This window comes from Astyanax mexicanus, chromosome 23 (assembly GCF_023375975.1).
Source record: "Astyanax mexicanus isolate ESR-SI-001 chromosome 23, AstMex3_surface, whole genome shotgun sequence".
NCBI classification, from domain to species: domain Eukaryota; kingdom Metazoa; phylum Chordata; class Actinopteri; order Characiformes; family Acestrorhamphidae; genus Astyanax; species Astyanax mexicanus.
The window spans coordinates 17,428,248-17,445,836 of record NC_064430.1 but is presented as its reverse complement, the minus strand read 5'-3'; the positions used below and the strand labels follow the sequence as shown (position 1 = coordinate 17,445,836).

The following is a 17,589-nucleotide window of genomic DNA, read 5'->3' as shown; positions in this document are numbered from 1 at the left end:
TGAGCTGTACTGGAAACTTGGAGAACTCTTGGTATGGCGACATGGCTTTGACCATTGCCATCATGTATGAAGGAGCTTGTGCATTTTTGACTTTGTTGACCAGAGTTTTAAATTTTAAATTTGATGCTTGTAACTACCGAAAGCAAGTTAAGGAAATGACTGAACTTTGGAAGATTTTAGACAAATATTGCGGCCATGTTTTGAATCAGTTGATGGGGTCTAATGGCTTGCAAAGAAGGGAGTCTTGAAGGAAGTCTTGAAACAACAAGAGACTACACAAGCACTTGAGTGGCCAGCACTATTTGGTCCGGTTAAAACGGACTTTGGTCCGCTTGTAACTTTAGTGCGGTTCGATTGAGCAGGTGTGAAAACAGTAATCGCACTAGGGTGTGGATCAAAACAACCAGATCAAGACCAGCTAGTGGAGGTGGTCTCGGTCCCGTCCCAAATGAACTCTGAAACGGTTTACTTGGGGTGAGAACGTAATCTGGGCTTGATCCAACCCAGCTATCAAATATACTCCTTTTATTTGAGCTAAACTGCTGATAAGGTGCGGCTTAATCGGATATATATTAGCCAGATAACGCTGATTACCACAGCCATGAATAAACACTGTCTCTGCTCCATTCTGTTTACATGCGTGGCCTGTGCTGCCTTCACTGCTTGTAGTCGCGTGACTATGTTTACTACGTGTAAATCAGTGTTGCATGTCCTATTGCCAGACAAATCTGGCCAATAAGAGGAGACAATGTGCTCACGCCTGTGTGAAACCAAACCAAACAGGGAGAAAATAAATCAGAAATCTGCATGACCAAGTCAGATTTGCCATATGGTTCGAGAAGGATAACTGATCATCTATAACTACTCCAAGGATTTGTGCTTCTGACGATGATGGTGAGATTGTGGTGAAGACGTGTACTTCCTTGGATTAAAAAGTAGGTTGAGATGTGATATTGATATGTAGGATAAAAACTGTGTGTCAGAAGGAGAAAAGAAAGTATTAGCAGAGTGTCATCAGCATAGCAGGCTCTGTAACCACCTACAAGTGTTTTCCTTTTGTTGAAATAAGCATTTAACCAGGCACAGAACCAGATAAATTACTCTGTAACCATCTACAAGTGTTTTCCATTTGTTGTAAAAATCGTATAACCAGGCAAAAAAACATTTAAGCAAATCAATATTTATTACAAATAGTTTTAATGGTCCCATATGGTCATTTCTTCCCCTAACTAACCATTAAAAACCCTGAAATGCTGATTTGCTCTATGTGGGCAAAAGTCTACAGGCGGTCCTGTAACTTTGTACTGAACTTCCATGTTAAAACTCTGAATTGGCTAAGAATTCCCTTTTCTCCTTGTGCCATCCTGTATTACCTTGGTAGGGGTGCAGTCCCAGGTAAGGGAGCACAGCTAGCAGAAGAAGGATGCCTCCAGGGCGGTAAAAAAAAATATTGGAAAAGAATATAATAACAGAAATCTGAAGAGCGCTTTTCAGAGCACCCTAAGGCAATCTCTTTGAAGGTCACTGATGGTCGCCAAAGGCCAGGTGCATGTTCTACCAGCCTGTTCTCATATTGCTCAACGAAACAAGGTGTCTAAACTGAAATGTGTCAAAGTCTGAATCTGAAATGGTCCAGTGGGCTGAAAAATAGAGAAAATCCCAACACTGCATCCCACTGCCAGAAGAGAAGTGTTGGCGGGGGCATTGATTCAGCAAGTAGCAGGAACTGTGTCCTGGAAAAGAAACGGAGAGATACTGTATTTCTGTACAGATTTGAAATGTTTATCCTACCCCATGACACCTTATCACCCACAGGCATCCTCTGGCAAACATATTTCCAATGTGTTCCTACCTGATACAAGATGAGTGAGTGGTGTCCCTCAGGGCTACAGACTAGGGTGTTCTGGAGCTCGATATGCAATTACACCAAATACAAGCGTGTTTTCTATTAAGTTTCTTGAGTTAAATGTGTGCAGTTCTCAAATGTGGCCTCTTTTAGAAACTGAAACATTTGATTGAAGTTTTTTTTTTCACAAGTATTTATTACATTTTCAAACATTTTAAAAGCAATTACAAAAATATAATTAAACACACTGTCATATATTTGTGATGTTACCTTATCTTTGACTTAATTTCTTTTATATTTCTAAAGTAGTAGATGAAGAGACATATATGGTCATCTCGTCTGTTGCTTAAAGTACCAGCCACAGCAGGGTTGAGGTCAGGACTCTCCTGTTGGCGTATTTTCTTTTGTTAAAGCCATTCGCTTGTTGATTAACTTCTATGTTTTGGGTCGTTGTCCTGTTGCATCAGCCATCCTCCATTAAGCTTTAGTTGGTGAACAGATGGTCTTGAGTTTTCCTAAAAAAAAGTCTTGGTTATTTTGGTAATTCATTTTTCTGTTGATGACGGAAATCCGTCCATGCTCTCAGGCAGCAAAGCAGCTCCAAACCATGATGCCCCCTCCACCATTCACAGTTGGGATGAGGTTTTGATGATGGTGTGCTGTGTCTTTTTTTTCTCCACACATAGGGTTGTGGGTTCCTCCCAAACAATTCAATTTTGGTTTCATCTATCCACAGTTTATTTAGCCAGTACTGCTGTGGAACATCCAGGTGCTCTTTTGCAAACTTCAAACATGCAGCAATGTTTTTTTTGGGACAGCAGTAGTGTCTCCCATGAATTCCATTCTTGTTTCATGTTTGTCTTATTGTAGATTTGTCAACAAAAATGTTAGCATGTGCCAGAGATTTCTGTAAGTCTTCAGCTGACACTCTATCTGAGGTGATTATTCCTCACCTCATTGATCATTCTGCGCTGTGCTCTTGCAGTCATCTTTACCGGACTTTACCACGCCTAGGGAGAACAGCAACAGTGCTGAACTTTCTCCATTTATAGAGCGTCTGTCTTACTGTGAACACATGAACACCAAGCTTTTAGAGATACTTTTGTAACCCTTTCCAGCTTCATGTAAGTCAACAATTCTTGAACGTAGGTCTTCTGAGAGCTCTTTTGTGCGAGACATGATTCACATCAAGCATCACATCTTATCAGATTGATTGAACACCAGGTTGTCTGACTCCTGGCTCCAATTAACTTTCAAAAAAAGTCATTAGCCTAGCATTCTTGCGCCAGTACATTTATCTCACACAGAAGATAATGAAGAGACTCACAGGTGAAGAGAATTAATAACGAGTCACAGCTGAAACAGATTAGTGGTGTACTGAGCAGATCCTAATTGACTTGAGTGGTGACATGTGGCAGTCCCTTAGAAAAGGTGGATTATGGGGATTGTAGTTGAGTGGTTCAGCAGAGGTGGAGGGAGAACATGGACGTGTGACATTAAAATGTTAACCCAGAAGTAAATAAAACTGTACAAATGATAAAACTGCACCAGAGACTCTTCAACCTGTTTATCCAGACAGATGATTAGATCTTGCCATCAGGCATCAGGGGTGCAATTAAAGTTCACTTTTCATTATTGTAGAGCAAATACTAATCGTTTCAAACAAGCTAAAATAAAATAAGCATCTAAAGAACTGCTGCCAGGATCAATCTTTAATAATCTTCTCAGAAAAAGGAGCTGATAGTGAACTACAGCAAGAAGCAGGGGAAGCAGTAGTACCCCGTTATAATCATCGGAACTGAGGTGGAAAGAGTAGACAGGTTCTCACATCCCCCAGGACCTGTCATGGTCCTGCCAAATTAACTGCCTGGTGAAGAAGGCCTGTCAGCATCTCTACCACCTCTGATGCCCAAGGCAATTCAGTCTGCTCTGCTTCAGTGCTGCTGCAGAACTACTACACCAGTACCAATGAGAGCATCCTCACAGAGAACATCGCTGCCTGGTTTGGGAACAGCACATTTAAACAGAACCTTTAGACTTGTAGACCATCTACTAAAAGTGGTGCTGGATCAAGGCCATGGCATTGCATCTGTGTCTTTAAGGCAAGCTTTTAAATGCTAAGCACCACCTAAAGGAGCTCCCTGAAGATTTCACAATATTTAAGCTAAAAATCTAAAAATGTAAACATGAATTCAAATTGGCAATCACATATTTAATTTACTTTAAAATCAATTAATTCAAGGGTAACGCTTTATAATACAGCCCACGTTTTAGAGGGTAAGTACTGTGTACTTACAGAGTAAGAATGGTAAAACACTGTACACTACATAATACAGCCCACTCCCTGTTGTTTCTGAGTACTTACTGAGTAAATATTGTGTATTTATAGAGTAAGAATGGTAAAAGACTGTACAATACAGCCCGCTCCCTGTTGTTTCTGAGTACTTAGTGAGTAAGTATTGGGTAGTTATAGAGTAAGAATGGTAAAAGACTGTACACTACATAATACAGCCCGCTCCCTGTTGTTTCTGAGTACTTACTGAGTAAGTATTGTGTATTTATAGAGTAAGAACAGTAAAACACTGTACACTACATAATAAAGCCCACTCCCTGTTGTTTCTGAGTACTTCCTGAGTAAGTATTGTGTATTTATAGAGTAAGAACGGTAAAAGACTGTACACTACATAATACAGCCCACTCCCTGTTGTTTCTGAGTACTTACTGAGTAAGTATTGGGTATTTATAGAGTAAGAATGGTAAAAGACTGTACACTACATAATAAAGCCCACTCCCTGTTGTTTCTGAGTACTTCCTGAGTAAGTATTGTGTATTTATAGAGTAAGAACGGTAAAAGACTGTACACTACATAATACAGCCCACTCCCTGTTGTTTCTGTGTACTTACTGAGTAAGTGTTGTGTATTTATAGAGTAAGAACAGTAAAACACTGTACACTACATAATACAGCCCACTCCCTGTTGAGTGTGACAGACAAAATAAAAGTCTTTTAAGCTGTATTACTTGCATTTGTGGGAAAATTGTTTTCTAACCATCAAAAGTCACAAGTTAGGAACTCAGATTAGGCTGAATTTACTGTATGTGTTTGACAATTTCATATTAGCTAGTGTTTAGCCTTTATGATGGAAGCAGTAAGTGCGTGAGCATTATTCTTTTGGAGTTGTGCATCAAAGTGAATGTTTAGGAAAGGTAGCACCATCTGGATCTGGAACCGTACAAAATTGCACCCCACCACATAACACCAGCCATTCTGGACGTCTGACTCATTGATGACAAATCGTTCAGCGTGGTTTCGTTGGTTTGTCTACTGCCCAATTTGTGGATCTGGGGGATGGGGATGTACTTACCGAGTTTATCCAATAACAAAAATATAACTAAAATGACGGAATTACAGTTTCATTACTTTTTAAACACAACCTTTAAGGTCCTGAGGGTTTTCTTACAGCTCTTTTAACATATCTCAATTTTCTGCCTCAGTGAAACAGATGATGAGCGTTCATTTTGGTTGTTGGTAATCATAATAATAATAGTAATATTTCCAGCCAGGGTGCAGAAAAGCTTTCTGACACTGATGCTTAGACCTCCAGGGACATGAGAACACACACAAACCAGAGATGAAGAGATGTGAATGTGCGGGGTCAGACGAAGCAAAAGAGAGGAGCATACACTTTAAAGAGACCCCGATTTACATTCATTTGTTTTCTGGTTTTGTAAATTATTTGTTTTTATAGTTTTCAGCATCATATTTACACAGGTGGTATATTTGGTTGTGGTGGCTAACCCTTTCATACATGAATTCCTTAGGTTGTATTCAAAACTACTCTGGAGACACAAAGGCATGACTAAATATTTTAATCTCAATTGAATTTAACAACTCACTACTGAATTTAATAAAAAGTTATACTTTGGAGAAGGCCACTTTATCAGCACAGATCTTGTTAAGTCTGAATCCACGCAGATCCTAACGCACATGGAAGGATGGTAGGGGTGGAGCCCATCTCCGGCAGCTGGAGGGACGATCCCGGACATCCTGGAAGCAGTAGGATGGAATAGAGGGGGAAAATGAATTTTCCCATCTGAAAGCAGCAAAGAGAGTGTGTAAGTCATGGACTGTGTCCCAGTGTACTAAACATTAATACAATAAGATACAGTATATACTATAAATCAATCTTAATAGTGTAATAGCTTGCCATCAGCTGCCGGAGCCCTGAGAGAGCACAATTGCCCTTGTTCCCTCTGTGTGGGTAGATGGCGCTCTTTTCCCTCATCACTCCAAAGGATGATGTCGATCAGCACAAGGCGTCTGTGAGCTGCTGTATCAGAACTGAGTCGCTGCACTTTCCTCTGAGTGCTCTGTGATGTTGCTCTGCAATGCTGCATCAGTTTTAAAAAGAGGCGGAGTCTGACCTTACATGTATTGGAGGAGGCATGTGCTAGTCTTTACCCTCCTGGTGTTTGGGAATCACTAGTGATAGGGGAATCCTAATGAGTGGGTTGACCAAGGCCAATTGTGCTCTCTCGGGGCTCCAGCAGCTGATGGCAAGCTGCATGCCTGGGATTTAAACCAGCAATCTCCTCCAATCATAGTGGCAGCGCTTTAGACAAATGCTATGCCATGGCCATTTGAATCGCCAGACCTTTTCCTGATTTAAAGAAATGTGTGGGAAAATCTGCAGGAACTGCGTGAGAATATTTTTGTTGCATGGGAACGATTTTTGCAGGACAAAAAAATATTAGGAAAATATTTGCTACACTTACGTTGTAGCGAATGTATGTGTAACTCTAACAAAATTGCAAATATCCAAAAATTTTTACATTTTGTTATAATCAGCTCACAGATACCTTGTGCTAGTCGACATCACTCTAGGAGTGATGAGGGGAAAGAGCGCCATCTACTGTAACCACCCAGAGAGAGCAAGGCCAATTGTACTCTCTCAGGACTGTGGCAGCTGATGGCAAGCTGCATGAGCGGGATTCGAACCAGCAATCTCCTCCGATCATAGTGGCAGCGCTTTAGACCTTTAGCCTGGCCATAATCTTTTGGCTTTTCTGTGTATAATGATGCGGTCATGCCAATCAATATACAGCAATCCTGAAGCAAAAATATAAGGGTATAATAAAATGAGGCCTAATGATACAGAGACACTGCAACAGAATGATAGACTGACCGTGAAACAGCGAGGCACATAGAGAGAGAGAAAAAGAGAGAAAACAGAGAGAGAGAGAGGGAGGAAGAGAGGAGGCTTTGAAGAGGACGTGTTAAGGTGGATCAGATGGCGACAGCAGCCAGAAAGACACTGGTGTCTGACACATCAGAGGGAAGCGCTGTTTCTTTTAATGATGCAGCTAAAAAGCAGATTACTAATCTAGCTGAAAGAGTGTCGCCTGTCTCCAGAGGCCTGAGCTGTGTCTCTTAACGATTATCCCCAAACCGGAGCAGAGACATAGATACACGCTTAGAGAAGGAATTCAACACCAGAGTCTGCAGCAATCTCCCCACACCCATCTCTCTCTCATTTCTCTCTCTCTCTCAGTCTGTGTCTTCCTCTCTGATCGTCTCTTTGGCTCTTATTCATCAAAGATGTGTATGGTCAAATCTGATCAATAAAGAAAAAGTGCATGCAAGTCTTTCAGATTTGTACCATCAAACGTTTCCGATCAAAAATGTCTGGTAGGAGTGTGTGTTGTGTTTGAACACCAAAAAAAGCTTCATCTACAGTTAAATATGCCCATAAAATGCATTTATTAAGTATTATAAGTTGTTCTTTGATGAATAAATAGCAAATATGTGATTTTTGGCTACAGTGGAAATGCTCAGCGCTTCCAATCCCTGTGATGCAGCTTGTCACCAGCTGCCGGAGCCCTGAGAGAGCACAATTGGCTTTCCCTTCATCACTCCTAGGGTGATGTCGATCAGCGCAAGGCATCTGTGGGCTGATGTATCAGAACCGAGTTGCTGCGCTTTCCTCTCCAAGTGCACTGCCTACTCAAAAAGAGGTGGTGGCTGACTTCACATGTGTCGAAGAAGGCATGTGCTAGAAGTCTTCACCCTTCTTGTGTTGTAGCATCACTAGAGATGGGGAATATACAGCAGAGACATAGCTGAATGGGTGGGACAATTGGCCTAGCTAAATTGGGAGAAAAATGGGGGAAAAAAGGAAAAAAGTGTCATTTTATAAGACTACAATTTACCACCCTTTTATTCTATCTTAGAAAGAGGTATTTTTATAGCTTGTGGATAATTTTCTGAGATATTTAGATTTACTATAAAAATGTACAGGATAAATTGTCCTTTATAATGAAAGGGCAATCCAATCGCATATTACAGGAGTTTAAATTAAATTGCACGTGTATTAAATGCATTGTCAAAAACAAGACAATCAAAAAATAGAATAAGTAGACAGAGCAAAAAGGTTAATCTAAATGCAAACCACAACAACAATACACAATAGACAAAAAAGAAGGACATTGTTCATTATCCTACAAAAATGCTGGCAATACTTTGCAAATAAGCAAAAAAAAAAAAAACCAATGCTTTGTTCCATTCTAACTCATTCTAAGAATGAAATGTGAACTGGAACGCCCCCACAAGTCGAAATTTCTACTCATAAAGTCAGGAATACCTCACCAATCCTGACTCTCTCCCTTTCTGATTGTCTGTTTTTTATCTATGTCTGTCTGTCTCTATTTTTTTTATCTCTCTCTTTCTCTCTTTGCCTCTTATTCATCAAAGTGATATACGATCAAATCTAATCATTACAGAAGAAACATGCAGTTCAAGTCTTTCAGATTTGCACCATCAAACGTTTCTAATCCAAAATGTCTGGTAGGAGTGTGTGTCGTGTTTAAACACCAGAAAATGCTTCATCTACAGTTAAATGTGCTCATAAAATGCATTTATTGAGTATTTTAAGTTGTTCTTTGATACATAAATAGTGGAGAATGTGACTTTGGTTGGAATAAAACGTGTTCAGATGTCGTTTTACAAGCCTCCTATTAAGCCATCCTGTTATTTTACCTCAGAATAAAACATACATGGCTCTCCTGTCTTTCCTTGTCTCCGCTCACCTGTTTCAATTTGTAGCTCCTCCCTTTCATCAGTGATCCCTGGTGATTTTCATTCCCCTTGTGTGTATTTAAGACCCTGTGTTTGAGCTTGTGGTTGTTGTCTGGTGTTGTGTGTGTTTAATGCCGTCAGGTTGCTGTTCCATTGTTTTCTCTTTTGTATTTTAATCAGTGTAAATTACCCTGGGTTTACGTCCACCTCCAGTCCTCCCTGCTGCAAACCTGACATTATAGCATGTGGTTAAATTGCTGAGATCTGCTTGCAGCACAGAACAGACAAATCCAAACCTAAATAGGCCTCGAGTTAAAGCAAAATTTAACTGAGTTCAATTTCTCTAGCTACTTGGTTTGAGTTTGATGTTTTAGCTGGTCAACAAGAATGATGACAACCTAACCAAGCTATGGTCAACCAGTAAGTGGTCTACCATGTTGGGAGAAAAAAATTCCAAACATACATGGTCCTGTGTGAAAATGTCACGCCCTCGCTATGTTTCCCTGTGTTTTCCCCGTTTCCTAGTGTGTTTCTCCAGTAGTTTTCCGCCACGTGTGTCTAATTTGTAGCTCCGCCCCTTCCCCAGGTGTTCAGTGTTTCATGTTAATATTTATAGTACCCTTTTGTCTATGTTTATCCGTCGGTCTTTGCACCTTCCCTTGTTGTCTGCCTCGCCACGTTTACTTTATAGCTTACTCCTCGTTTCTTGTATTTACTGCTATTGTTTATTTCTAGTCCGTTATTTGTCACGTTTATTTCCTAGTCACGTTATTTCTTTGTTTTGTACATACTCACGTATTTATCCCTGTATATATCCCTAGCCCTGTTTAGTTATTATCTGTTTTACATTACTCCCTGTTTGTTTGTTTATGTACATATACTTATTCGTTATTCCCCTATTTGTTTATTTGTTTATTTGTTATTTATCAAAGTCTGTCTTACCCGCTTATAAGTCCGCCTCCCGTCTGCTCTGCTTCACCGTCTCTGTTCACCGTTTTGTTACAGAAAAAGTGTTATGACCAGCTTTCCACCCTCTTAACCATCACCAGTATACCATTCCGACCAGCTTACACCATCTGAAACCAGCTACCAGTTAAAACAGGTCTTTGGCTGAAATTGTTAGCAGGTTAAAGCATTATCCAGAGCTGATGATGGAGATCCTTCTTGTGTTACAATCTTTGCTACAAGCAGCTGTTTAATCATTAACATACCAACATACCGTTTAATCATCCAAAGCTGTGAAACAATAGATTAAAGAAGCAGTAGGAAGAGCTTTGGACCTCTGTGTTTGCTATATTTTCAATTTAATGCGCAACACTTCATCTGTCTACAGCTGTTTTCACTAAAACATTGGGTATTTTTGTCATTACTGTTGGTATAACATGGGAATACACAGCTTAGCCAGCTTAATTAGATCCTGGAGATTCATGAGTTGGCTAGACTGCCATTAAGAATGTAATATTTTATAGTGAAGAGCTAATGTCTGAGAAAAGATACTGAGCACAGCTCATCATTCACTCATATACACTCTGTTTGTGGCTATAAACCATTTATTTACAGCTCTGAAAAAAAAAATGAAGAGACCACTTCTGTTTCTGAATCAGTTTTTCTGATTTTGCTATTTATACGTATTTATTTGAGTAAAATGAACATTGTTGTTTTATTCTATAAACTACAGGCAACATTTCTCCCAAATTTTAAATAAAAATATTGTCATTTAGAGCATTTATGTGAAGAAAATGAGAAATGGATGAAATAACAAAAAAAAAGATTTAGAGCTTTTAGACCTCAAATAAAGCAAGGAGAGCCAGTTCATATTCATGATATGAATGCATATTGGCATGTTCTTCTCCACCAGTCTTACACACTGCTTTTGGATGACTTTACGCTCTGCGTCTTTTTTGTTATTTCAGCCATTTCTAATTTTTTGCAAATAGATGCTGTAAATTACAATATTTTGGGGGGGAATCTGGGAGAAATGTTTCCTGTAGTTTATAGAATAAAACCACAATTTACTCCAACCAGAAAAACTGATTTAGAAACTAAAGTGGCGTTATATTTTTTTTCCAGTTGAATTTTCACAGGACCACATAATTGGGTTTTATTGTCTTCATGAAAACGAATGCTCAGTAGCAGCTGCCCTCTCTGCTATCTGGTTTGAATTATAGAACCAAATAAAACAGTGTCTTCCACTTCAACTTTCTTAGAAATATTTTTGTGAACACCACTGTTCTTTTCATTTGTCTTTCTTATGAATCTTCCATGAAGATTACGGATGTGCAAGTAATTGGATTGGAAATTTCAATTTGACAGTCCCAAATTTCAGTTGGTGACATGCCAGGAAAATTTCAGCATTTGCAATACATGGGTGCACACAATCTTTCACACTGCAAAGTTTCTTATATTATTAAAAGGAGTCGTTTACTAGATCTCAATATAAAATAATTGTCACAAACTGAGGAGGGTGGACGTAAGTGCAGATGCATAAATATTTATTGATATGTATAAATATTTATGATAAATAAAAGCAAAAAACTAAAACTAAAACCAAAACACGGGACGTAAATAAACAAAGACAAAAACAAAACTAAGCTTAACTAAACAAACTGTAAACAAACAGAAAATGAATAACTAGAATTACACTAAGATTACAAAATGAACACACCTGGCATACTTACCAAGTTCACCAAATAACAGACCTGGATTGAAAAAACAGAGATTTTTAAGGACCACAAAATACAAAACTAGTACACGCATATACAGAAGACAAGTATGGCGTCACATCAATGTCAAAAGTCGAGGGAGCAAAAATACCAGGTGAAAAAAAATTAAGCAGCATGCTTTAACATTTTGCGTGTGTAAATGAACTTCTCGTGTGCACAAATGTGAAACTAGCGAGGGAAAAAAGGGAATCGTGTGAATGCTGAGGAAAATGTTGCTCTCAAGCTTAATTTTTCTCCTTTTGGGTGTTTTTTTTCCTGGCGCGCTGTGTGAATTACCTGCAGCAGCAGTTTGTGCTCGGCTGAGTTTTTTGCGCTCGAGTTTTGAAAGGGGTGGTTTCGACAGTTTGTGGTTAGTCCAACCTGAATGCACTATATTGTGTATACTATAGATGTACTCAGTTGATAAAACTAAATCTACTAGAGGTCACTGTGTTTTTCAGTAGTTTTCAGTTGTAAATAAACCAACAAAACGATAGGTTAGGGTGGATTTATTTTTAAATTAGACTGCCAATAACACTCATATTATACATATTATACTGTACATACACATCTTACTAATTGTTTACAGTGCATAGATACACATTGTGTCTCATTATTATTAGATTTAATTCATTACTATTTTTAGCCATGATATCTTCCCTAAACCACAAAGCAATATGAAGTTCAAAATGTGTGTAATTTATGGCTGTCAACATTAAAGCACACAATTCATTTAGAATCAGTAACACATTATTATAATTTTTTTATTAGTTTTTTTTTTTTTACATTCTGGACTCTGCATTGGTTTAAGAAACAATTCCATTCATACTGGAATTATTACACAAGTTATTAATATTAGGAGTTAGAAGTACATGGACATGAACATCTGTCACGTCCTCGCCCTGTTTCTGTCTGTCCTCGTGCTTGTGTGTTATTCCCACGTGACCCCTGCTCCTCTGTGTCCCCTGTCTCAGTAGTTTTCCACCACGTGTCTCATTTGTAACTCCGCCCCTCGTCACCTGTCTCCCCAGGTGTTCATTGTTTCCTGTTCATATATATAGATCCCCTGTGCCACTTTGTCTTCGTCGGTCTTTGCACCTTCACCTGTCGTTCATCTCTCTCTGTGTTTCATAGCTTATCTCAGTGTTTTCTTGTCTCTCATAGCCTTAGTCCCTTGTTTCTTGTTTTTTGCTTGTTCTCTCGTTTATAGTCTATTTCCTGTTTATTTATTAGTTTATTCCCTTGTATATATATTTCCCTAGCCCTGTTAGTTTATTTCTAGTATCTCTTGTTTGTTTAGATTTATGTTTTTTTTTTTCACTGTTTATTTTTGTTATTGTTTTTTTTGGTTTATCTTTGTTACGTGTTTACTTGTTCCTTGTTTCTTTGTTTCTTTGTTATTTATTTATTAAATATTTATTTCTTACCTGCGTTTACGGCCGCCTCAACGTCTTCCCTACACCACATCCTGATAGTCACACTGTTGATTCTAACACATGTTGGACATAAGATCATATAACTGGAAAGATTGGCAAGCCCTACTCGGTGCCACCTGCCACACGTAAACTGCTTCATCCCTGCATTATGATGCAGAAGCCAGAAATAGAAAAACTCAGTGTTGAAATAGGAAGAGATAATTCCCAGACCACACATCTCTCTGATATTTCAAGTGTAGTGAAATATGACTCATGAATAAACATATATTTAGCAATCAATAAAGGGATGGTATTTCATATCTGGCACAGCAAACACAAACAAATAACAAAAAAAGCTCATTTAGTACCAAAACTCTTTAATGGAGCAGAAAAAGTTGAGACAGTGTGAAAAATGCTTATAAGTTTTTTTTAAAAAGAAAACTTGTGTAAATCACTATTTTTACACCATTAATAAGCTCAATTGTGTCTTTCAATGCACAATTGTAAAGCTTCACATATACGCTAAATCCACAAACCCTGTTCTAGCAGCTGTATAGCGTTCAGCAAACGAAAATAACTGATTCCCATGAAGCAGAAGAAAACTACAATAAGACTCAAAGCATTTTCAATTACCATTTTCCTCATGAACAATAATTAGCTCCAGACTATGAATAGAAAATAGCTAAAAGGTTTTATAATAAGGGTCATTTTTTGCATTAAAGGCAATATGTTATTTGGTAAAAGTCTATATTGTACGATGACGTGCGGAGAAAAAATATGTACTGATGAAAATGCACAAAAGACATATTCCCCGGACATGAATTGTACCTATAATTACAGAATGACTCAACAGAAAGACTGCACTAAGCGTACAGGACTGGATTACCGACGCATTTGCTTTGAGAGACAAAGGGCAGCAGTGTGTTCAGACATGGCTCTATGCTTCAGGATTGCTCAGTTACTCTCAAGGTTGTTGGAAATAGCAAAATAATATAGCCAAGTTTTTTTTTAGGAGAAGGTGCTGCCTGAAGCGCTTTATATGCTGATATCTATTAAAACTGTTCAGTTACTGAACACACTGTAACTTTAATAACACAAACAGCACTGAGTTCTGCATCTGCCAGACCTCCCACACTGCCAGAACTAATTTCAGGTAGTACCTACGCAAATAAATACTGAAATCTCATTGTAATCAGTGTCAAGCAGAGGCACCTGGAGTCTTCTGCGTTTAATCAAGGCCAACAGATGTCAGGTTTATTCCAGTCAAATCAAGCCAAGTTATTTCAATGGTCAACACTATATATATGATGCAAACCTGCAGATTAGTAATTAAAGACTTTTTTTAGCAAACAGGACAATTATTGTCTTTACTAGTTAGTTGACTCCGTTTTTTTTTTCATTGGTAGAAAAGTGTGATCTTGTGTTCTTTAAAGCACCACTTAAAACAGTATTGTTGATTTCACCCTAACATTATAACCTCTCACACTTCTTACAAACACCTTACACTCACTATAACAACCCACATTGTTACTATAAAAACTCATATTTTTATATCTCTCACTATCAAACCTCTCACCCTTATTGTCAAATCTCTCATACTTACTATTAAAAATTACACATTCACTATCAAAACTTTCACACACAGTTCTCTCACACTTACTTCAAAATCTCTCACGCTCACTTCAAAATCTCCCATACTCATTATCAAACCTCTCACAGTTACTGTCAGTTCTCTCACACCCACTATCAAACCTTTTACATTCACTATCGAACCTCTCACACTCACTTTAAAATCTCCCACTCTCACTACCAAACCTCTCACACACTGTCAGTTCTCTCACACTCACTTTAAAATCTCCCACTCTCACTACCAAACCTCTCACACACTGTCAGTTCTCTCACACTCACTTTAAAATCTCCCACTCTCACTACCAAACCTCTCACACACTGTCAGTTCTCTCACACTCACTTTAAAATCTCCCACACTCACTACCAAACCTCTCACACACTGTCAGTTCTCTCACACTCACTTTAAAATCTCCCACACTCACTACCAAACCTCTCACACACTGTCAGTTCTCTCACACTCACTTTAAAATCTCCCACACTCACTACCAAACCTCTCACACACTGTCAGTTCTCTCACACTCACTTTAAAATCTCCCACACTCACTATCAAACCTCTCACACACTGTCAGTTCTATAAAATCTCTCACACTCACTTTAAAATCTCTCACACTCACTACCAAACCTCTCACACAATTACAATCGAACCTCACACTCACAAACATCAAACTTCTCGAACTCACTTTCAAACCACTTAAATTTACTTTCAAACCTGTCAAACTAACTTTTAAATTAAATAGAATGGGTAACATCAATTGGAATATATATTCTGGCAAAAATTGTACAAAACTAGTAACTTCACTGAATGGCAGCAGCATGTAGAGTTTGAAATGCAGTAGTATAGAACATGTGTTTGTGCATGTGCACGTGTATATGATGCATGACTAATAGAAAAGAACTGAAGATGAACGTAAGCAAAAAGCCATTTTGAATGCAGCATATGCAATTATCCTCTGACCCACTTTCCTTCCAGCCACTATCTTCTTCCCCTCTCTTAAAGGTTAAATCTCTACATGTTTGTTTTTAGTGTGTTTTTTTGTTTTAATCCTTTGACACACTGATTTGCTCCCACCTGTGAAGCTGACGTTGACGCAGTCGCTTCATATGAAATGCTTTTTCACAACCCTGAATCAGAAAAATATTGGGAATGCAGCCAAATAAAATCCAAAGTACAGGGTTTTTCATATTTTCTTTGACTTTTATTTGATTGCAGACATTATGGACCTAAGTTGTCATTTTTTATTTGCCGATATTCACTTAATTTGTTAATATACATCCATCCATTTTTAAGGCCTGCAACACATTCCAGAAAAAATGTGGGACTGTAAACCATGTCCCACTAGTAGTGTTGCCATTCGTTAGTGATGGCAAAAGTGGGGCTTTTGGGAGACTGAATCAAATGAATCAATTGATTCGGAAAATGATTTGATCTTGTAAAACGTTCGAATCATCACACGCCACAGTGACATCTAGTGGGCAACCAGGGCCTAAATCCACAACTTTTTCTTAACAGAAACAGAAGTGATGTGTTTTTTATGAAACATTAAAGAAATATTCCCCCATAGCATGTTTTGTCCCTAAAAAAATTTGAGTCATGAAAACATATCATTTTGAAGAGAACAGGGTTGTTTTAATGATGTCAGTAAGATGTATTTTTCATTATGATACACAGTCAGTGGATTTATATAGCTGACATTATTCATTTTACATTGCGAGGTAGGGAAATGCTTGTGTAATACTTTATTTATTAAACATTACAAGTAATCAGTTGGTTTTAATAATAAACAGGATCTGTTCCTCAGTGCTTGGACTGCTGGGTTGCTGGAATTGAGAGATATTTTTTTGTTAATTAAAACAAATGAGGAAAGACGGCAGAGTGTCTGAGCCAGTAATCCATAGGGTCTTCTTTTCCTCTGGGCAGATATGAGACCAAGCATTCTGATCTCAGACCAGCTGCTTGAACTTAAGTGCGGACTAAAAGGTGCAAAACCCGTTTTAGGAACAGTCACGTGGCTTTCCTGACTTCGAAACAGTGTTTCGGAACACCGTGATTCAAATGAATCGATTCAGTTCGATTCCGCGTTTCGAGTTTGACATCACTACCATTGGTTCTCACAACATTTAAAAGACAGTGTGGTTCAGAGAATACCAAGCAAATAAGTGTCTCACATTGTATAGTTTTTCAGCAAACACATCTTAAAACAATTACAAAATACATTACAAAAATAGTTGCCAAAGTAGATATTGCATCAGTCCAGTCCCGCACCAGCACTCTCTTCCTCTGTAGACTTACCTTTTTAAAGTGTGCAGCATGTGGATTTGCATTGTCTTGTTGAAAACTCCATAGATGTCCTTGTCAAAGGTCCTGTAGGCAGCATATGTTGCTCTAAGACAGGGGTTCTTAACCTGACATACTTCTCGAGAGGTCGCATTTTCTCAGCTAAATTTGTGACTAATCGGATTTGGGCGCCAAATTTTGTGTTTTTTAATAACTAAAACCAACTCATTCTCAGGCTTGATTCAGGGTACCGCATGCTTCATAAAAGGTTGCTTTTTAATAACTTTTTTTTTCAATGACTCTCCTAATCACTTGACGCTACAGTGTTCACACTCGCCAAGCTTCTGATAGCTCACACCTGCACTGCCTTGTATAAATACCCCCCTGTTTTCTTTGTTCCCTCACCAGGTATTGAGTCAAGCTTAATTGCTAGCTCTTCTACTAAGCGTTTCTTTTGATTGTTTTTCTTTGTTACCGACTCCTTTTTGTGCTTTTTTACTACTCTTGGCCTTTCTATCATTTTCTATCGTGTTTTTCATTGCGACTCATTTTTGAACCCATTTTTTGCCTTGCCCTCTGACTTTTGGATTTACCGTGTATGACCGTTTTGTCTACACACTCTGATATGTTGATTGTCAGAGAAGTTGA

General features: G+C 38.4%; 1 protein-coding gene across 1 annotated transcript in view; it reads left to right on the top strand.

The window, feature by feature from the left end:
• The first annotated feature begins 5,841 nt into the window (after positions 1-5,841).
• Positions 5,842-17,589, top strand: part of pth2rb (parathyroid hormone 2 receptor b) — a 113,815-nt gene continuing 102,067 nt past the window's right edge. Inside the window, exon 1 of the mRNA XM_007257083.4 lies at positions 5,842-5,902. Coding sequence (XP_007257145.3) covers positions 5,842-5,902 — 61 coding nt within the window. The remainder of the gene's footprint in view (positions 5,903-17,589) is intronic.